A 22,017-nucleotide genomic window follows, 5' to 3' on the forward strand; every position below is an offset into this window, starting at 1 on the left:
ATTTATTCCAGTCCTAGTGAAACTATCAGATGAGTGTTTTCATGGCTACAGGTTTGCACCACACCTCTTATCACTACTAATATTTCATTCCAATTAGGTTAGATCATTGTTCCAATTGACGTGTTACATGATGCATTTTTACTCTGATTGGGCTATTATTACAATTACTAGTGTATTATTAGGGTCCATTTAAACACAGATTTTTATGCAGTATAAGCAGTAGGAATGCAACCAAATAGGAATAATGTATTGTGAACAGATAACTATTGTTCACAATACCTGATTCTAAATGGAAAAAAATACAGATGTGAATTGGAGATGCAACATATAGTCAACCAATTATTAGCTGAGGTTGTGGAACTGTCAGAGCCAGAATTTATACCCCACACTAAGAGTTTGCAATTGTTACCTGGGGCATAAGTGCCAGGTTCTTAAAATAAATAAATGAAAACAGATAAAAATAAAAGATATGTGGAGAACATGATTTAATAGGAGAACAATATTTTAATGATGTTAAGATCCACTGTACACTCTACACATATAAAATTACTTCTTTTATTCAACTGGGTCCAGGTCAATTTATAACCACTGAGTTTTTTGATCATTTTCTCTGCTCTGTAGCATCCACTCTGTGCTGCTGACATTTCATGTTCTCCAAATACAAAACGATTTCAAAATAAGGTCAGGCATTTCCCTGTGGTAATAACCAATTAATAGCTTGACACTAGGAAACAAAAGCTCCATTCATGAAGGAAAATTGAATTCAGTAATATTCACTAATAGTCCTGGAGAGAGAGAGAGAGAGAGAGAGAGAGAGAGAGAGAGAGAGAGTTTCAAGGTAATTCCTTCAATTCAGCTTCCCCACATCACTGAATAGTGTTGGACAGCAGCCCACTAGCCGTAGAAATAAATGTTAGCATGGCAGCTTCATAACCACAATCACCTTTACTTGACCATTTCAAAACCATATGGTCTAATCTCACTTTTAATTAAGACAGATAACAGATAACTTTTTTTCTTTCTTTTTTTTAAACTAAAATAGTGTACAGTATGTTGCAAAATTGTATTATGTTGTATTTGCAATAAGGTTGCTATAAGATTTCTATATTGCTTGATGATTGGTTGGAATGTTAAACCCTGTGCTGGGTTTTATAGCACATGGTCTCATTGTATACAGGCACAAAACTATTTCACACTCAATGAAAGAGACATAACCAACACCTTTTGTGCTTTCTAATTTTATAGTGTTGTTTAATGCAGAATAGACCTACTTATGGTAAAGATTTTGATTACAGAGTTTAATTAGCTTTCAATTACATTTTGAAGAGAAGAAAAGTATATAATTAAGATTTTTTTTAAATCAGTGAGTTAGTATGATTTATGCAGGAAATTAGAATGTTTAAAAAAAAAATCCGCATCCAGCATTTTATCACATGTAGTCTTTCCTTATTAATTGCAGAAGAAATCCATCGCCTATATGAACACATAGAATGAAAGGTCAATATAATACAAAGGTCATTATGACACAACCTAAATATACTTATGTTTTGCTATAGCACAGATACAGTATACTCACTTTTGTGGCCACTTCAATGGTTCTCTTTGTGAAAATCTGTGTCTCATTGACATGGTTACTGGGGAAGTAGCCAATGATACCCATCTGGTCAACATAGCGATCACCATAGACCTGCAAGACAGAATTGTTAGAATATATTAAAATGATGATAGAACTGTGAATGTGTTGTTTTTTTTGCTCATGGGTGTTAACCTATACATTATACTATATGAAACTTAACTCAAAATCAAATACCTGCAATAAGAGCACTTAGTGATCCACTGAGTGAAGCTACATAAATACACTCACCATCCATTTTATTACAGTATGAACATCTGTGCACCTGCACATTTGTCAGACAATCATGTGGCAGCTGTGAAATGCTGTGGCAATGTTGTTGGTGTCAGACAGTCTTGCAAGTAAGAAATGAAATACAGCAGTATACTGCAGAGAACTGTGGCAGTCTGGGTATATTGACTGTGTTTAGAATATGCATTACTCTTTACTGCTTTAAATATAGAATTTTTTTTTTAAGAACAAATGTTTAACTGTCTTATTGTTGTAGGCATCTTTTACTTTACAGCTTTTGCTTGCATGTGCCTTTTGCACAGTACTGCGCTTCTGCGGATGAAAGTGCCAGAGGATGTCAGGGAGAGCTGGCCATACTGGTTCAAGCTGACTGGAGGCTAAGGTCACTGTTTATAACAGGCATTTGCACATCTTGGACACTGGTCTCACTAAATGTCTTGGTCACATCTGAGAGTTTGTAAAACTATATAAAAACCATATAGTGACACTAGGTTTTTCCACATATGTGTCTATTGAGGTGTGACTTTCCCCATGCTGTTCCCTGCCCATGATTGATGGTACGCTAATGTGGTTATGTCTTTATCCTCTGCTTTATTCATTACTTGCCATGAGTACTACCACATGCTCCTACATTAATTTTTCTTTGTATCTTAAAGCTGTTTTGTGGTCTTTTATTATACCTGTTTTGTACATGCTTCTGTTAAAACTGTATTGTCTTACTATTATTACTATTATATGTATCTTAAAACATTGTATTACATTGTATCAAAGGCAATATAGTACAGACAGTATGCAGTGTTTTTCTGTACGTTTGTCATTTTAAATAAAACCAGTGCCAATATGTAGACAAAGGAAAATTAAAACTTATTTATCTTTCAGGGAAGAAGACACATTTATAGATATATCAAAACAGATAATAAAGTGGAGCCTGATACCAGGAATGAAATAAACCAGAATTGCCATCTAGGACAGATACAGTTCAGAGATACTCACACTCCCAGACCAGAAGACTCCGGCACCATCTGCTGGCTTCAGTTTAGAATAAACATATATCATCTGGCCTTTCTTCAGGTTGATGAATCGACAGTCAGAAGCAACGTAGTCCTCAAGAGCTTGGGCTGCTGAGATCGCATCTATATATACATAGCTAAGGTCAATTAAATCACATTTAGATGATATTTAAACATTTCTTTGCTTTTACCCCCATTGCATAAGACGTTACACTTACATATGCAGTTCTTATCTGCACATATTTTGCGGTCAGCCAGCTTTTCCATTAAGACAGCATTTGCAGAGTGAAACAGATATCCAAATGAAAGCATAAGCAAAATGAAGCAGTGTAATTTCTCCATTTTTAGGTCAGGTATGACTAGAAATGACTTCTCACTGCACCGAATTTCTTCTCATGAAGAGACCAGAACAAACTTCCTCAGATCAGAAAACAGGCTGGGAGATTTGGAATTTTTAGGAAGAGGGGGGTGGCAGTGCTCTGTTTGCTGAGCTAATATTTTTCTCATCTTTATGAAATGCTCTCTTGTTCTTAGTGAATTCTTATATGGATACCAGTTGTGTTTTTTTTTTTTTTTTTTACGCCAGCTTGACCTGTGTAAACTTTTACCTTATTGTGAATATGGGTCAAATTTTCCAAACAACTTAGTGATCTGTTTAGCATATATATTTTTACATAATCCTAAAGTTTAAAGATACAATGGACTCAGGGTGTATTGACACTACTTTATAAGGGTTGTTTAAAAAGTGGCAAATTTTTCAAAACTTTGAAATAATCATTGATAAAGAAACTTTTTTGGGAAACTACTTTTATCTTCATCTTTAGGTTCCCTTCGAATGCAAACTAACCAAACCAGACCAGATGTATAATTATTCTAAACTTTTTTTCTAAACCCAGTGTAATCTTGTTTTAGTACTTTATAAAGTGCGGTGGGAAACTGGCAAAGTTTTCCACAAACTTTTTAATGTATTGTTAACAGTTAGCAATGTCATATAATTCCACGTATATGAAAAATAAAGTGTAATGACTACTTAAAATGTGCATAGTCAAACACAACCTCAGAAGAACAACATATAATCAAGTATGCCAATGATTCAATAGCTTGTAAATTCACCTTAAGCAGTAATAACTTGTAGTAATTGTTTTCTGTATGACTATATAAGTCTCTCACATTGTTTTTGGTCCATTCTACTCTACAACATGTCTTTCGTTCATTTAGGTTTTTGGGCATACACTTACCCACAGTTCACAGCATACACTTACCCACAGTTCTGTTAAGATCCCTCCACAGTCTTTCAATAGGGTTAAGGTCTGAACTTTGACTAGGCCATTCCAAAATCTTTTATTTTCCTGACATTCTGATTTAGATTTACTGTCCTGTTGCATGACTAAATTTCAACCAAGTTTTAACTGTCAGCCAGATGGTCTCACATTTGACTCTAGACTATTCTGGCATACAGAGAAGCTCATGCTTAACTCACCAACTGCAAGGTGCCCAGGTCCTGGCTGCAAAAACAAGTACAAATCATCCATCGCTGTGCTTGACATGATGTGCTTCTTCTGAAATGCTGTTTGGCACTGGTTTGTTCAGATGCGATTTTTGCAAATGTCAGTTGTGCTCCCATGTATTTTTTGGGGCTCGGGGGTGGTCCCTTTCCAACAAACCGAACTTGTTCAGTCTTCCTTTAACTGTGCTGTCATGGATGTAACGTTTAACATGATCACTGAGGCCTGTAGGGTCTGAAGTGCACAGTTTTTTTTTCACAGTAGCTACATTTGCAATATCTCATTACAATGGTGGCTGGGGATGAGGGGGATATATTAGGCAGTAAGTGAACCTGCGTTTTTCCTGAATGTGTTGGAAGCAGAAAAATGGGAAAGCATAAGGATTTAAGTGACTTTGTTAAGTAGCCAAACTGTAATGGCTAGAAGTTTTGGGCCAGGACAACTTTAAAACTCCAGCTTTTGTGACATTCCTGGTCTGAAGTGGTCAGGACTAAACAAAAGTGATCCAAGGAAAGAAAAACCGGTGACCTGGCGACAGGGTCTTGGTGGCAAAGGCTTACTGATGCTGCACATTGAGTGATGGCTGGCCTGTGCAGTCTGATCCAATATATATGCTAGCAGTAATCAAATTGATGAAAAGGTTAATGCTAGTTGTAGTAGTAATATAACGGTGTCAGAACACACAGTGCATTACTGTTATGGCTGTGTGAGTGTGTGCGTTGTGTATATGCTTTAAAGGGAAAGAGAAAGGAAAAAGAGAAAAAGGATAAAGAGTGAGAGAGAGAGAGAGAGAGACACTACACATATTAACACTAATTCCACATCTTAATTGTAACCTGTTAAACTGGGAAACTCTACTGCATTCATTTTCATTAAAATAAATTATTTAAAAAATGTAAAACTCAACATATAAAAATGAAAGGTATGAAAGGTGACTCTACTATGTGCTTTCACTAGTGTACAAGTATGCCATGTATGCAGCGATAATTTGTTCTTTTGGAAAGGGTGGGGCTGTTACCTAGACACACAGGTGCAGTCCTATTGTGTATGTACTGTAGGTTCACGCTGATAATGATGGGCTGTACTTGGTAGTTATATAAATGCTGTGACCAGGAACAATAAATAAATATTACACAGAATAAAATAGAACAGAATTAACTTTTATAGACATGAGCGCTTTAACCCTCAGTGAGAAACCCGAAAGTGAGAGCAGCCACCAGTATCTTGGGAGAAACCAAGACTCGGTAGGGGGAGCTCATTCTCTTCAGACTTGATAACAGGTACTTTAGCTATGCCTACATGCAATTTAAGTTAATCATTAGCAAGTAGCATACCAGTAACGTAGTTATAAATGAAGTCCATCTGCTCTTCTTGTCTAAATCATTCTGTACTGGAGACAGGTTGATTAAAACTTGCAGTTAATCAATGGAGCAGAAGGCTTCTTTTCCTTGGGATCTTAGCAGGAGCTTGTGGGCATCAGGATAACAGCTGCCCCAATAGAAATGTAAACAAACTGACAAACCGACAGGCAGACAGACAATAAAAGGGTGGAACATGTGAAACTCTATAAAGTTAATAACTGATCTATTTCATACACAGTGGTGCAACTGTATTGATATATTATGTGGACTATATGGACAAACACATTGTCAGTGCTCAATGACTCATATATGAGCTTACATGTATATACAGTATACTGTACACTGCCTGACCAAAAATGTGGTAAACTCTAATATTTCATTGAACCACCGTTTGCTTTGACTATGGTCGTGGCATGATTTCAATAAGCTTATACAATGTCACAACATTTATGTTAAATTCAATTCTCTTAAAGACCTTGTATTTATGATGGGAGAGTAGGATCGCTGCATAAAGTCTTCTCCAGCACATCCCGAAGATTTTTAATGGGGTTAAGGTCTGGTGTTGGCCATGTCTCATGTGCCCTGAACCACCCTTTTAGAATTTCCTGGCATTGTCATCTTGCACATAACATTGCTGAACCCAGACTTAACAAGCAAAAGCTCCCACAGGCTTGTAAAGTAGGCACTAGGCATGATGGGTGCATCACTTCATCTGCCCCTCTCATTATCCTGACGATCGAATACTCTGCAACAGGGGATATCTGGACTCATCAGACCACATAAGCTTTTTTCAGCGCTCCACACTCCATTCTTTATGCTCTCAAGCATTTTGAAGCATTTTTTTTACAGATCAGTAAAAGATAAGTTGTTTTCCTAAGGGTACATAGCTATTCAGTCCCAATCCCTTAGCTATTCAGTCTTAATCCCTCGAGTTCTTGTTTATTACAATTTGATTTCACTAAGTATTTAAGTGATCTCTTTTTGGTGAGTTAATCCTTATCTTGTCACATATACCTTACTGCACAGTGAAATTCTTTCTTTGCATATCCCAGCATAACTGGGTCAGAACACAGGGTCAGCCATGATACAGCACCCCTGAAACAGAGGGGGTTAAGGGCCTTGCTCAAGAGCCCAACAATGGCAACTCGGTGGGCCCAGTGCTCAAACAACCGACCTTCAGATCAGTAACTGAGTGCCTTAGCCCTTTGAGCTATCACTGCCTCAAATCTTATCACACTCATTCAGGTTGTTTTCCCAACCATAATCCTTCCTTAAAAATGATGGTTCATCACTATCCTTCTAGGTTTTACAGTCCCAATTTAAAAAGCCAATTTCAGCAATCTCCTTAATTGTTTTCTTTGCTTGATGCAGGCGATTAATTTGACACTTCTGACACAGAGTAACATCTTTGCCACGACTACAGGATATGTCTTCTGACATGAATGTTCAAGAAATGAGACGCTACTCATTGCATCGATTAGTGTTAAATAATTTGGTGCCACTATATTACATCACTACAGTAAACATTCAGTAGAAGGCCCTTAAATATTTGTTTAGTTAAATCCAGGTGGTAATGTTTTGATTTGGCATTCTACGATTTTTACCAATTGGATTGTTATGTTTTTCCATTAACACGTTTTTTTACATATTTTGTGATGCAAATTACAGAACTCCAACTAGATGCGGAGTGGTACTAAGAGGAAATGTCGAGAGGGAATGTGTGGAAGCGCCAGATAAAGCAGACGAAGAGCTCAAGACACAGAACAAGTCAAGACAAGATCAGGAAAGGAAGCATTAGACGTTCTTAATGAAGCCTGGGAGGACGAGTAAGAATGAGACCTAGAGTTCCCGTAAACTACCTACTGGTTTTTAACCAACGTTAAACAACAAAGAAGAAGAAGACCCTGGAAACTTAGTGTTAACAACACAGTCTCCCCTCAACAACCCGCCCTTTTTTTTAGGTGTATTCCAGCCTTGTACCCAGTGTTCCTGGGATAGGCTTTGGCTTTACAGCAACCCTGATTTGTATAAAACAGTTAATGAAAACAAACAAACTGTATTTTATATTATATAGTATGTTTTAGATCTATAGATTTTGCTCTTGATAAGAAATTAGCTGATCTTGTTTTCCATCAGCAGAAATGAGCTGAGGTGAACTACTGTTAAAAAGGTATTTGTGAGTGAAATAAATGACGCAGTGTTTACGTCAAAAGCAAGATTGCAGGGCAGTTACAACATGCGAAACTCATGGATATTCAAAATGCTCGTTTGACCTCGTGTCCTTTTGCTCGTCCAATCACACACGCCGCATCATGAATATTAATTGTATGACGCAACAGCCTGCCGTAAACTTAGCCGTGTTGTTTTCGTTTTTGTTTTCCTGTCAGCTGTGTGTGTGTTTGTGTGTGCGTGTGTGTGTGTGTGTGTTGGGGGGGGGTTATGTCTCCGCCCGCTCGGCCGGTGCTCTTTATTATGCCTTTCTTCTTCTTTTCATTCGTTTATTTCTAGTTGCAGTAGGGAAAGTTTCAGGAATGTCGTTAAATTATTTCCGTTAATTAAGGTTGAACGCTAGCATAGCTCAGTAATTAGCTCTTGTTCGGGGTCCGAACAGAAATGGAGACGCGGGTATCGGACCTTTTCGGCGCAGGTTCCGCTTTTAAACCAGGAACCGGATCAGCTGCTGCCGCGCTCCCGAAAAAGGCGAGTTCAAAAAACGGCAAAAAGGCGAAGAGCCGGTCTGCACGCTATCCTAAATCTAACATCAGCCCGCCGTATCTACCTCCGGAGGTAAGTAAGAGTCTCCTCTTGTCCTTACATGATTATTACGCCGGGGTCAGCTAGCATAACAAAGCCTAATGATAGGCTATTAGCACTAGCTAGCTAAGTACTACACCACACACCCCTTCTGTCTGCTGGGAATAACTACAAGTAGGAAATGTTATTCGTGCTTTAAAAAGGAATTTGTTGAAAAATATAACTTAGAAGTGGAAAAAATCCAAATATGTTTTAAAAGCTGTGTATAGGTATTTGTGTGTGTGTGTGTGTGTGTGTGTGTGTAAGTAACTATGGACACGTAGACAATCTTCCATTGGTTTTCATTGTTATGAATGCAGTAGAGAAAGTGGGTTAAAAACACTGTAATGCCCTAAATATTACGAGTAGTAACTTGTATTTTAGGTACATAATTGTATTAATTATGTTGCTTACAGAGGTTTATACATCGATAAGCCATAACATTATGACCAATTTTGACCTGCCTAATTTTGAGGAGGTCTACCTTCGTCAGTTCATCAGTTTTCTTTCTTGGATCATTTCTTGGAATATCCCACAAGAGCTGCATTTTTGGAGTTGCTCCGATTCAGTTTTCTAGCAATCATAATGCGTCCCTTGTCAAGTCACTCAAATCCTTATTCTTGCTAATTTTTTCTGCTTCTGACACATCTAATTTGAGCAGCAAGCGAACCTTTGTTCGAGATCTATTCCATTGTAATGAGATATAGAAAATGTAGCTACTGTGAGAAGGGCCAAATTATGATGACTAGAATACTGGGTCAAAGAAACTCCAAAACAGCATGTCCTGTGAGATGTTCCCAGGATGAAGTGGTCAGGACATATTAAAAGTGATTTAAGTAGGCAAAAATTAGTGAACTGGCAACAGGGTAATTGGTGGCCAAGGCTCACTAATGCACATGTGGAGAGAAGCCTGGCCTGTGTAATCTGATCCAATAGAAGACCTACTGTAACTCACACTACATTACATTTAGGCATTTGGCAGACATTCTTATTTAGAGCACAAAATTTCTTAAGCTTAAGTTTACATTCATCTATGAACCTCTGTAGTCAAACTGGGGGCCATGTAGGCCAATTGTGACCATTGTATTTATTCTTATTTTGTACGACCATGGTAGGACCTTTGCGCAACATTCACACACTACAGGCAATTTGGGAATGCAAATGAGCCTAATCTGCATGTCTATGGAATGTGAGAGGAAACCGGAAAAAAAAAACACCAAGCATGGGGAGAACATGCAAACCCCATGCACAGACACAACGTGGGAATCAAACCCAAGACCTGGAGGTGCAAGGCGACAGCGCTAACCACTAAGCCACTGCGCCATTTTACACTAGGTTACTGGGTTTCTAACTAAGTACCATCAGCCAAACACTTTTGGAATTTTTTTTTTATTATGTGAGTGGTCATAATGATATTGCTGATCAGTGTAAATATCCCATGTCAGGGATACGTGTGCTCAGAGAAGGAAGAGGAAAAAGCAACTGCAAGGCAAAAATGTGTCTACGTGCATGTAAACCACTAGAAGAACCCTTTGCTAACTTTATGTAACAACTTTTTTTGAAAACAATCATTGGAGAAGCAAAAGATCACCTCCAAGGTAAACCGATACGACTAACCTCCAGCTATTTAAAAAACGCAGCCGTGGAGCTCATTGATTCGTCTTCAGCAAGCGTGTCATCACCCTTACCTTAACCTGTGGTGTGAGGCGGGAAAACAGGAATGAAATATCATCCGCAACCATGAGGCTATGTACAGAAGCTGTTGCTTCTACTGGCATGTTTTAGGACAGTCGGAGGAGAACACGGAAGAGCACCACACAGACATGGGGAGAACCACTGTGTCAAATTCGGGAATGAATCATGGAGCTGTGAATCACTGATACCAACTAGCGCTAACTGATTTAGGGTCACTTATATTGTATATCTTTATTATCTGCTTAATTTTTTAGCTAGATATAAATACAAGGGGTGTTCAAGTCAAACCAGGACTTGTGACCAGTTGACATTTCCAGGAGCACAGTGCGCAGATGAGACTCAGTAAAACATTTAAATTGTATTAAAGAAGGCCATAAGTCCATGTATGATGATCCCGACTGAGGTGGCGCCCACTGCCATCAGTCCTGTGAACAATCAGCGAGTGAGCACCTGATTTTTTAAAAAAATTGTTGGCTAGGAGTTAATGCTACATCTCCCATACAGTCTCAATCTCGCTCAAAGACATTTCCAAGGAGTTTCAGAAATGGAGCAGGCAGTCTGATCATAACTCCGGTGTACTGATAAAACCTCAAGCGAAACGCTGGGATAAGTGCATTAGTGTAGCAGGGGAATTTATAGGGACATAAAGAGAGTTTTTACTCTCTGTATTCTATTATTCTTCACAATCAACTGACTTGGATGTCATTAGTTATTATAGTTAATGTGTATATTTTTTACTGTAATCTATGTAAACTATAACCTATAACGCACTTTGCATAACCCAGATTAAACATTGCTCATACCTTACTGAACTGATTTACTAGCCAATTATTCGATTTTATGTCATTTAGTTTCTTAGAGCTCAGGGTAATGTGACCACTCGGGTGTTTCTCTTTAGATGTGAAATCCTTTGTGTCCTGTCCAATAGAATGCTGGTCGTAGGCAGGTCCGTGCTTTGTGACCTGGAAAACTGTACTGTACTGGGCATTGTTTCACTCGTATTCATTAAAGACTCTGGTCTTTTCTTTTGTTCCAGGCTGAAGAGGGAAATATAGAGTACAAGGTAAGCTTAAATGGTGATTTACTTCTTCTTTCATAATTCCCCATTAGTCATCTTGGGGGTGTGAAATCAGTTATTTGAAATGTAAAGCGATTTTTGATTAGCTGAGGGAGATTTTGGCAATTCTTTTAGAAAACAGATTTATGGAGCTGGAAAAGTATTTCTGATCTTTATAAGAACATAAAAACTTTATGATTAGGTTTTTATGGTGGTAAATTTAACTGACCTGTTCATTTAATCAAACAATCCAGGTGATATAAAGTTGTAACAGTTTATTGTTTTTCAAACCACGCAAGATTTATAATATAAACGTCACAGTTTATTACCTCAACTCACATAGTTGTATATTGTAAATCTATCAATTTGTCATTAAAGCACACAGACTCTGGAATCTTAACAACCAAATGTGTGCTGGTATAATAAATGTTGCATGTTTGAGAGTTTTCTAATGTCCAGCTTTTATGGCTCAGTTGAAGCTGGTGAACCCCACGCAGTATCGCTTCGAACACCTGGCCACACAGATGAAATGGAGGCTGCAGGAAGGCAGGGGAGAGGCCGTGTATCAAATCGGAGTGGAAGACAATGGCTTGTTGGTCGGATTATCCGAAGCAGATATGAGAGCCTCGCTCCGGACCCTTCACATGATGGCTGAGAAGTACGTCTTGATCACTGTTTACTCGTTGTCCCATGCTCTGCTGTTTCATATTTGAACTGTTGCACAGTTAGGAAAAGGTCATCTTGACAATGTGTATGTTAAGGTTGTTTTTAGACCACACACAGTACTGATAGATAACGATTGGGCAGTGTAGAGTACTGGAAAGTACCTTTAATAGGTTTGTGCCCATACAGTGCTACAAAGCACTACTATTAGCCCACAATGCACCACTAAGTTAACATAATTGTCCGCGTCTTTGTGGTGGTCTCTCAGGGTGGGTGCTGACATTACAGTTCTCAGAGAGAGGGAGGTGGATTATGACTCGGAGGAGCCACGAAAAATTGCAGAAGTCCTTGTGAGGAAAGTGCCGGATGACCAGCAGGTGATGATGTATAATATAAGGAGAGTTTGAGGATTAGTGTGATGATACAATAAGAAAATCTTTTTCTTAAAAGAAACATTAATTCGGTTATGTTTATAGTTCCTGGACCTACGGGTAGCTGTGCTGGGTAACGTGGACTCGGGGAAGTCGACACTCCTTGGCGTGCTAACTCAAGGGGAACTGGACAATGGCAGGGGTAGAGCACGGTTAAATCTCTTCAGGCATCTCCATGAGATTCAGACAGGCAGGACCTCCAGTATCAGCTTTGAGATCCTGGGCTTTAACAGCAAAGGAGAGGTGAGGAGTCTGGGATTACATTTGAGGCTAAGAATGACTAATTTATTTCAAGTCCAGAGATGCTCTCTTCCTTGTGGATTTAAGCAGATTAAGTTGTTAAGGTCATGTTGTTATATTGCCTCCTAAGTGTCAGTAATATAATGATTGTCCATTCCTTAGGTGGTGAATTATAGCGAGTCACGGACGGCAGAGGAAATTTGTGAAAGCGCCTCAAAAATGATAACCTTCATAGACTTGGCTGGCCATCATAAATACCTGAAGACTACCATCTTTGGCCTTACCAGTTATTGCCCTGACTTTGCCATGCTAGTCGTCAGCGCAAACACTGGCATCGGTAAGTATGTTTAAAAGAAAGTAGTTTAGACTGCAAGTCTTTTCGCCTTCTACAGATAAATGTGGGTTAAGGTGACTTGATTAGCAAAGCACATACTAATGAATGTTTGACCAGAGGGCAAAGTAACACAGCACAGCCTCGCAATATATACTTGCACTGCAGCCTTATCACACTCCGCCAGCATTCAGGCAGCTTCTCAAATAACCTATGTAGCTTATGTAATATTCTTATGTAATAAGGAATGTTGACCTCTGTTCCCCTGGTACATGAATATTTCTCCTAATATATCCCAGGCTACCCTGGTGAGAGCACAAGGCAGGATCTAGGAAGATGGAGCAGTCTGAAATGAAGAAATGGATAGCACTCTGTAATTGAAACCTTCTTAGTCTAATGCTGACTCTTCACACTAGTTAAGGAACCCTCATCAGGATTTTAGCTCAGCACAAATAACGTATCATCTCTGAAAATTCAGAAACAACATTTGTGAAAATTCTTAACAGTTTAGTTGCATCAATATAACAATGTTAAGAAGGTGGGTCAGAAAGAGGATCTGTAACAAAGAATCTTACTTAGAGTACTCGCAGTCCTAGACTGGAAAAGTCACGCTATACATAATGTAATGAGCTTTGTGGTGTCTGAGACTCTGCCCTGTCTGCATTAAGACAATGTTTTTTCCGACTCGCAAAGCCCGGGAACCATTACTGTAGCCCTCTGACATTTCATGAATGCTTGCTTTTACAAGCCACACTTATCTCATGACCTGTCTGTTGGAGATGACCTGCTATGTTTGTTTTCAAGCTGTCAGTGCAGGGATCTAGTCAGGTCAAGTGGAGGTGGGCTGGTGAAATATAAACATAGTGGTGTTCCAAATGTCTGTATTTGGATTAATGCTGCTTTTACATTGTCTTGGACAGGGGGCCATGGACTAGTCTATGATTATCCTTTCTTAGCAACAATTTAACTCCCTTACTGTTATAAATAATGTTTATTTACCCTCTCACAACTGCAAACCATATATAAGGGATAATATCTACTATATATACTATAATATATATACTATTAGTAATATGTACTATTAGGGATAATGTGTATACTATACATCTCTACTATATAATCTGATTTGTAAATCGTCAATAACTCACATGCCTTTGTTGATCAATCTAACAACCTTTACTCCATGGACCTTGTCTCTTACTGTAAATACTTCCTACAGGAACACACATTCCCATTAATATACACTTCCTTTGTCCTGCCATCTTCATTTTTAAAATCTCACTTTCACTTACATGAAAGAAAAAAACTCAAGATACGATGTACACCTCTAGTCTCAATCATGTTCAAACATTTATGATTAGAACACATTTATCTGCTCGATCACACATTTACAATAGTAATAGTTTTTTTAATTTTATTTTAGGACTTATAAAAAAAATCTGATTTTCAAACATTTTGATTGCAACACTAAATTTAATGTTACAGAAAAAAAAGTAGCACATTATATAACCAAAAAAGGAAGCTGCTGGGTTTCACAACACTCAGATTCCTCAGAACAACCGTAGATGGTTCTGCTCAGTAAAAACTAGTAGCTTATTTCCTTAGGTCGTTGTGTTCAGACTGCAGTATCTTCACAACCTTCAAAAATTCATATAAAATGTTGGAAACGGTGTAGTAGTAACTTCTAAAAAGGCATTAACAAAGATGTCAGTTTATTCTGTTCTTCTTTATATACTCACTTTAGGTTTAGACAAATATGGTTTGCAGTATGGTTTTCCTCGATACTATTTTGTTTGACTAGGTGTATTTAGGTGTGTTCTTTTCTGATGCAAGTATATTTGTGAAGCCTCTCTGCTCTCACAGCTGCTGTTCAGACTCGAGTCAGACTGAATAGCTCGCATGCGTAATAACCTGTCTCGTGAAATGAAACACAGATATGCAATACCTGTTCTATTGTTCCTGGATCAGTGTGGCTTTTGTTATCGATTATGGGTTAAAATCTGAAGTGTTTGCATTTGTATATTTGGGTCACATCTTTTGTTTTTGCCAAAGACTGCAGAAAAGCACCTAAAATATGTTACTCTTAAAAGCATAAAGATCTAGGTTCTAGATTATTTTGGGTTTTTTTTTTCCAATGAAGTGTAAAAGAAAAACATAATGTTTACTGATGTATAAATGTCATGTCCATGACAAATATATTGATTTGGATTTCAGTGGGTACCACGCGAGAGCACCTTGGCCTGGCCCTTGCTTTAAAGGTGCCGATCTTCATCGTGGTCAGTAAGGTGGATCTGTGCACTAAAGCCACAGTGGAAAGGACTGTACGGCAGCTGGAGCGCGTCCTCAAGCAGCCTGGCTGCAACAAAGTTCCACTGGTGGTGAGCACGGAGGATGACGCAGTCACCGCTGCCCAGCAGTTCACACAGTCCCCCAGGTACCGGGAACCTCCAAAAAAAAAAACTACTGTACTTACTTTGTTAGAATAGATTCACTGTCATGGTACTTTATAAGGAAGAAGTCTGATGATTGCTCTGGATCTCATCAATTTCATCTTTACACTGTTGATCTCTTTAGCATCACGCCGATCTTCACACTATCCAGCGTAACCGGAGAGAACCTGGAGCTGCTCAAGGTGTTCTTTAACATCCTGCCTCCCCTAAGCAACAGCAAAGAGCAGGAGGAGCTCATGCAGCAACTCACCGAGTTCCAGGTTCATATGATGGACTATACTGTATATTACAGCTGAGAATTTACAAAGCAAATACAGCACATAGAGGGAATATTTTACTCAAAATTTAGATACTTTTTTTTGTGTGTTGCAGGTTGATGAGATTTATACAGTGCCAGATGTTGGGACTGTAGTGGGTGGAACTCTTTACAGGTAATAACATGCACCACATTTCGAGTTTTAGTGCTTTTAAATAAGTGCTTTTATTGAATCGTGTCCTTTCTGTGGTGCAGCGGTATCTGTCGAGAAGGGGAGCAGTTAGCGGTAGGTCCGATGGACGACGGCCAGTTCTGCAATCTCACCGTGTGTAGCATCCAGAGAAACCGATCCGCATGCAGGGTGCTCCGAGCAGGACAGGCAGCTACACTAGCTCTGGGCGAGTTCGACCGCTCGTTATTACGAAAGGTTTGTAATGTTTGATTGCAGGATATGATTTTTTTTTTTTTTTTACTGGCTTTTTTGTTTTTTTATGGATGTCTTATTTTTACTTCCTGCTCAAGGGAATGGTGATGGTGAGTCCAGAGATGAATCCCACTATCTGTTGGATGTTTGAAGCTGAGATTGTCCTGCTCTTCCACGCTAAGACTTTCCACAAGGGCTTTCAGGTGACGGTACACGTGGGCAATGTAAGACAGACGGCCACAGTGGAGGCTCTGCAAGGGAAGGTGAGATTATCTGATTGTTTTTGCTATCTTACTGAGATAAATACATCCTCTGCTCACATTTTTGTTTCATGGCTGCATACATTTTGGATTCGCGCAAAGTTTTAGATTAAGTGTGGGTTTCCTCCCACTGTCCAAAGACAAGCAGACATTTCCAAATTGCTTGTAGTGTGTGAGCATGTGCATGCCTGTGCACTGTTCTGAGTTGGCATCCCATTTAGGGTGTACCCCACCTCATGTCCTGAGTCTCCTGCAATAGGCTCTAGGCCCCCTGTGACCCTGTACAGGATATGTTGTCTATGACTACTAAAATAAAATATGTAACCCAAAGAATTCTATCCATCTGTTGTTCTTTCTCTTTCAGGAGGAGCTACGCACAGGAGAGAAAGCAGTGGCGCGATTCAAGTTTCTCAAGCATCCGGAATACCTCAAAGTAGGCGCCAAGCTGCTCTTCAGACATGGAGTTACCAAAGGCATTGGACAAGTCACCAAACTCCAGCCCTTGTCCCAATACCAACACCAAGCATAGTCTCATTCTTAATCATGCTTGTCTTTCTCTCTCGCTCTCTCTCTCTCCAAACTCAGAGGATACAAGCACAGCCTACCAGAATACACCAGTCTTTTAAGCATCCTCTGAGGTTCTTTTTGTTGTACCCCCAACCACAATATCATTTACACATTACCCTTTTCTTTTACCAAAGCCTTTTCTACACCGACCTCAAGCCTTTTTTAAAGAACCGTTTTCCTTAAAAACTTTAAAGTGTTTTAATTGTGGCAATAGGAACACAGGCAGTGAGCTGTTCTTGTTAAGTGTGAATGCACTGGTATCATGGTTGGATTTGAAGTAGAACCCTAGTCGCTGTTCTTGTTACTAGGAGTGAACATGTAGCCATTTGGATTGTTTCAGTAGAAGGTAAAGTCAAATCAACTAACTGGCTCAAAGGTAAATGGTACCCTAAAGCTGCCAGGTACAGAATATTACCTTATCAGTATGGTTTGTTTGACTTTTCTATTTTCAAGACTTCCAATGAGCTTATTGCACAAACAGTTCACAAGTGTAAATAATATAACGGTGCTTCAAGATCTTTTCAGAATCTAGTCCCAGGCTTAATCAGTAGAACAAGGTGTTGTTGGATCTAAACTTTGCTGCTTGGTAGATGCCTAGTAAAGCAATTTATATTAATAATTGAAGGCAGCAGACTTTCAGATCTTGAATGAGAGTTCATCTGGAGCCAGTGTATTGACAAGCATACTGAAGTGTAAGACGTTAAGGATTAAAATGGCAGCTACAATGGTGACTGATTTTTAATACCAACTTTTCAACCTAAATGCCAGCACTGTTAGCTTAAAGCTTTCTAATCTCAACCTGCTAACAGTCTCTCTTGTCTTCTGTAAAAGGATGACGGATATGAAACGAGGCACTTTAATGTAGTGGCAGGCTCAGGCTTTACAGCGTTGAATGTTTCAGTTCAATTGAGGCACCTTGACGGTGTCTCACACTGCTTTAACATCATGTTGTTTCCGTGCTTTACTGTTGCCGAACCACTTCGTATGTCAATATCAGAGTCATCCTGTTTGTAGTAACGTTGATTAAGTTTTTGCTTAACCCACAAGTGCTTTAGTTGCTCAGGAACTTTCACCTCGACCCTAGACCAAGAGACGTAGGCGTACGGATGGAAAAGCATCTCCCTCTAAGCATCTCGGCTGCTCTTTTACAGATTATGCAAATTGTTTGTACTGCAGGCCTCAGGCATTTCTTTTTCTTGATCTATTGTATTACTGATTTATATTATTATCTCTCTACTTTTTTTTTTAGGTTACTGATATAAAATCAAGGTGCTCTATCGTAGTGCCTTGTGTCCGACGACTCCTCCTCAAAGCTTGATGTCGAACCCCACACAATTTTGTAGCTTTTAGAACCTGGTGCTAAACCTTTACTATTTAGAACATAGAGGGGTGATACATTAGTTTCCAAACCCTGATAGTGTGTCTTGTCTACGACAACCAGTTTACGCATGCCAAGTGTTCTTCCTTTCCACATGAAGGCACGTGTTAACGCCTTTATTAAAATGTTGTTCACTGTTCCTTGTGCAATTTTAAAACTAAGAAGAATAAATGGAAAATGGAATGGAAAAGTGGAACAAGAATATATTTATCTTGCATTTAATCCAGATGTCTATTATGGACACCCTGGATGGGTTTGCTGTGCAAAACAGACGCTGGAAAAAAATTGTCTTAGGATTTTTCCATCTTATTTTTTAAACTATTTTAGACTTTAAGCTTTACGTTTTAGTGACTTGATGTAAAAAATTTTTTTGTATATTTATGACATGTACTGTATATAGATTAAAATGTTCATCATGACTGATTTCATGAGTGTTTTGTTCTTTAATTGTTGTATGGTATATAAAGAACAGATTTTTCCTCTCTAGTACTAAAGACAGATTCACAAGTAATCTGCCGTATCTGTCACAATTTCTTATTTGGCCACCTAATTGCAGACAATCTAGATGAAGTGACTAACAGCATGGGCACTATTTTTACCAGTACATTACACACTGTTGCTCCCATCAGAATAAAAAAAAAAGTCAGAGATAAAACACTTGCACCATGGTACAATAGTCATACTCACGACCTAAAGAGAGTAACTCGTAACCTCGAGCGAAAGTGGAGAAAAACTAAATTAGAAGTTTTTCATATTGGTATAAAGACAGGCACTACTGATAGCAAGAAACCAAAGCAATCCCAGGTTCTTATTTAGTACAGTGGCTCGCCTAACAAAACCCCTAAAAGCATGATCCAGTCTAAAGCTTCACATTTAGATTTTCAATGCTTTACAGGTATAGGACAGGAAGAGCTAGGTCACGTCCCTAAACCTTTCAAGTTGGCAGTTACTAAACCTCTTCTTAAAAAATCTAATTTAGACCCGAATAAAATAAATTACAGACCGATTTTAAACCTTTTATATTAAAAATATTAGAAAAGGTCTTGTCAGCTTAAATATGCACATTCTTGCAGGAAAACAATATCCTCAAAGAATTTCAGTCAGGTTTCAGGCCCCATCATAGTACAGAAAGTGCACTAGTTAAAATTGCAAATGACTTGTTTTTAGCTTCGGACCAAGGCTGCATCTCAATACTAGTCTTACTTGTTCTAAGTGCTGCATTCGACACTATAGATCATAATATTCTCATAGATCGCTTACAAAATCACATAGGTATTGAGGAACAGGCATTAAAATGGTTTAGATCCTGCTTGTCTGATCGATACAATTTTGTTAATCTAAATGGAGAACTGTCTGGTGTAATGCAAGTAAAATATGGGATCCCAAAAGGGTCAGCTTTAGGACCTCTGCTGTTCTCAATATACATGCTTCCCTTGAGAAACATCATTAGAAGACATGGGATTAGTTTCCATTGTTATACTGATGATACCCAATTATATACCTCAACAAAACCAGACGAAATACCTAAGTTGTCCAGACTAACTGAGTGTGTCCAGGACATAAAAGATTGGATGATCAATAACTTTCTTTTACTAAATTCAGATAAGACAGAGATATTACTTATTGGCCCAAAAACCAGCACACAACAGCTCTCACAATTCAGACTGAGTTTAGAAGGATGTACAGTTACTACCAGCTCAACAGTGAAAGACCTGGGCGTAATATTAGACAGTAACTTGTCCTTTGAAAATCACATTTCAAATATCACAAAAACAGCCTTTTTCCATCTTAGGAATATTGCCAAACTTAGGAGCATCTTATCCGTATCTGATGCAGAGAAGCTGGTTTATGCATTCATGACCTCCAGACTGGACTATTGTAATGCATTACTAGGTGGTTGTCCTGCATCCTCAATAAACAAGCTTCAGTAAGTCCTAAATACAGCCGCCAGGGTTCTCACTAGATCAAGAAAATATGATCATATCACCCCAATATTATCATCCTTGCACTAGCTACCTGTTCAGTTTAGAATTAATTACAAAATAGTATTACTTACATACAAGGCCTTAAATGGTTTAGCTCCCTCATACCTAACCAGTCTTCTGATACTCTACAATCCTCCACGTTCCTTAAGATCACAAAACTCTGGACTTCTGGTAATTCCCAGAATTTCAAAATCTACAGTAGGGCTTTTTCATATTTAGCTCCAAAACTTTGGAATAGCCTTCCAGACAGTGTTCAGGGCTCAGACAGTTTCTATTTCTATTATTCTGCCTGAGTTTCAACTCAAGACGCATCTCTTTAATCTGGCATACAGTACGCGTAACTCATCCCATAACCTCATACTCCAGTACATCTATCCTGAATAGCAACACCACTAATTCTTTCCATCTGTTCTGTACTTTTTTACCCATCCCGAGGCATCTGGAGATTGTGCCAGCTTCAGTAGACAAAGGCCAACCCTGCGAGGTTCCTGAGGCATCCAGAGAAGGACCAGCTCCAGCTGGATTCTGCTTTATGATGGTTGGAGCTACACATCCTGCTCCGGTGCTCCCAGTGATCCAGATCCCATCTGTCTTTTGCATCTGCTGACTGAACTGGACTTCATGTTAATTTAAAGAACTTCTGTTATATTAAACTTTCAGCTGCATAAGACACATGATGTTATATAATTTCTATCCGTTATCACCCAGATGAGGATGGGTTCCCTGATTGAGTCTGGTTCCTCTCAAGGTTTCTTCCTATTGCTATCTCAGGGAGTTTTTTCTTGCCACTGTCGCCGTCACCCTTGGCTTGTTCATCAGAGACATTTCATTCATCATTCATTCATCTTATTATTATCTAGACACATTTTTCTCACACATACACACTTCCATAAATTTTCTTTTCATTTTTTCAAAGCTGCTTTGAGACAATGACCATCTGTTTATATAAATAAAATTGAATTGAATACTTTGTTGCCACAAAGATGGAAGCACACAAATTAAACAGGATATTTCTGCTTGAACTGGAATAATTTTTGCTGAAGCAATTTCCTTTTGCTAGAACTAAGACATGACGATTAATCCTACAGTATGCACACAAAGATCCATAAAGACCTGGGTCTTTGTTGGCATAGGAGAACTCGATCATCTTGCACAAAACCCTGACCTCAACCCCACTTTGGGATAAACTGGAACGCTGACTGCACGCCAGGTTTCCTCGCTTCTGACCTCGTCCAGACACCCATCCTCCAAAATATAACGGCCTTTCCCAGATAAATGGAGGCAATTATGACAGCAAAGTAGAAATAAGTCTGCAATTGGAAATTCAGAAACTTTTTACAAACTTTAAGCCAGATGGTGTTTAAAAGGTGTGCATGATGAAATAAGCTGTCATGCTTGCTCACTGAGACTGAAAGCTGATGTAAGACGCTGCAACCACAGTTCACCATCATAAACGCCAACAGTGACGACATACAGTGTGCTGTGATTTGTCATGCAAACGCAAAACAAATATGTCTGTGCTTACACAACTCATGAAAGAAGACAAATATGTAGTGGTATAATTGCTAACCATTATTCATCTACACTGGGGATTTACAGTCACCTAATGTAGCTGTTTTTTAAGTTTGGAGAAAATTTAATTCAAACACAAATATAGATAACAAAAATCTAGTAGCCGAATGTAACCAAGGCAACCTTTCTGGAAGCATCCAAAAAGAAAAACATCAACAGACATATATATATATAT

At 38.7% G+C, this 22,017-nt stretch overlaps 2 protein-coding genes across 4 annotated transcripts; one reads left to right on the forward strand and one right to left on the reverse strand.

Moving 5' to 3' along the window:
* Positions 1-1,036: 1,036 nt before the first annotated feature.
* Positions 1,037-5,865, reverse strand: LOC128529350 (otoraplin-like). Of its 3 annotated transcripts, none has more exons than XM_053502811.1 (4): positions 5,714-5,865; positions 2,858-2,997; positions 1,577-1,687; positions 1,037-1,473 (listed from the first exon to the last, which is right to left on the reverse strand). In XM_053502811.1, the coding sequence occupies exons 1-4, from the start codon at positions 5,739-5,741 to the stop codon at positions 1,450-1,452; spliced, it is 303 nt and encodes a 100-aa protein (XP_053358786.1). In that variant the 5' UTR covers positions 5,742-5,865; the 3' UTR covers positions 1,037-1,449. The 3 variants fall into 3 exon arrangements, with proteins under 3 accessions (XP_053358786.1, XP_053358785.1, XP_053358783.1); XM_053502810.1 differs by lacking the exon at positions 5,714-5,865 and adding an exon at positions 4,355-4,414; XM_053502808.1 differs by lacking the exon at positions 5,714-5,865 and adding an exon at positions 3,093-3,328.
* A 2,287-nt stretch (positions 5,866-8,152) lies between these two features.
* On the forward strand, positions 8,153-17,934 carry gtpbp2a (GTP binding protein 2a). Its single transcript, XM_053502575.1, has 12 exons — positions 8,153-8,527; positions 11,265-11,291; positions 11,759-11,943; positions 12,217-12,325; positions 12,425-12,622; positions 12,782-12,956; positions 15,165-15,384; positions 15,525-15,660; positions 15,773-15,831; positions 15,912-16,083; positions 16,179-16,343; positions 16,705-17,934. The coding sequence occupies exons 1-12, from the start codon at positions 8,354-8,356 to the stop codon at positions 16,867-16,869; spliced, it is 1,785 nt and encodes a 594-aa protein (XP_053358550.1). The 5' UTR covers positions 8,153-8,353; the 3' UTR covers positions 16,870-17,934.
* Positions 17,935-22,017: the final 4,083 nt, after the last annotated feature.

The sequence above is a fragment of the Clarias gariepinus genome, chromosome 8, assembly GCF_024256425.1.
Source record: "Clarias gariepinus isolate MV-2021 ecotype Netherlands chromosome 8, CGAR_prim_01v2, whole genome shotgun sequence".
NCBI classification, from domain to species: domain Eukaryota; kingdom Metazoa; phylum Chordata; class Actinopteri; order Siluriformes; family Clariidae; genus Clarias; species Clarias gariepinus.

Excerpts from the sequence above, each read along its gene's own strand:
- LOC128529350 (XM_053502808.1), bottom strand. The coding sequence starts at position 3,216 with ATGGAGAAATTACACTGCTTCATTTTGCTTATGCTTTCATTTGGATAT. Across the intron at positions 1,688-2,857 it reads GAGTCTTCTGGTCTGGGAGT|GTCTATGGTGATCGCTATGT; the intron begins GTGAGTATCTCT and ends TCTGTCTTGCAG. Across the intron at positions 1,474-1,576 it reads CCATTGAAGTGGCCACAAAA|GCGATGGATTTCTTCTGCAA; the intron begins GTGAGTATACTG and ends GTGTTCATATAG.
- gtpbp2a (XM_053502575.1), top strand. The coding sequence starts at position 8,354 with ATGGAGACGCGGGTATCGGACCTTTTCGGCGCAGGTTCCGCTTTTAAA. Across the intron at positions 12,957-15,164 it reads CAGCGCAAACACTGGCATCG|TGGGTACCACGCGAGAGCAC; the intron begins GTAAGTATGTTT and ends TTTGGATTTCAG. Across the intron at positions 15,385-15,524 it reads CAGTTCACACAGTCCCCCAG|CATCACGCCGATCTTCACAC; the intron begins GTACCGGGAACC and ends TGATCTCTTTAG.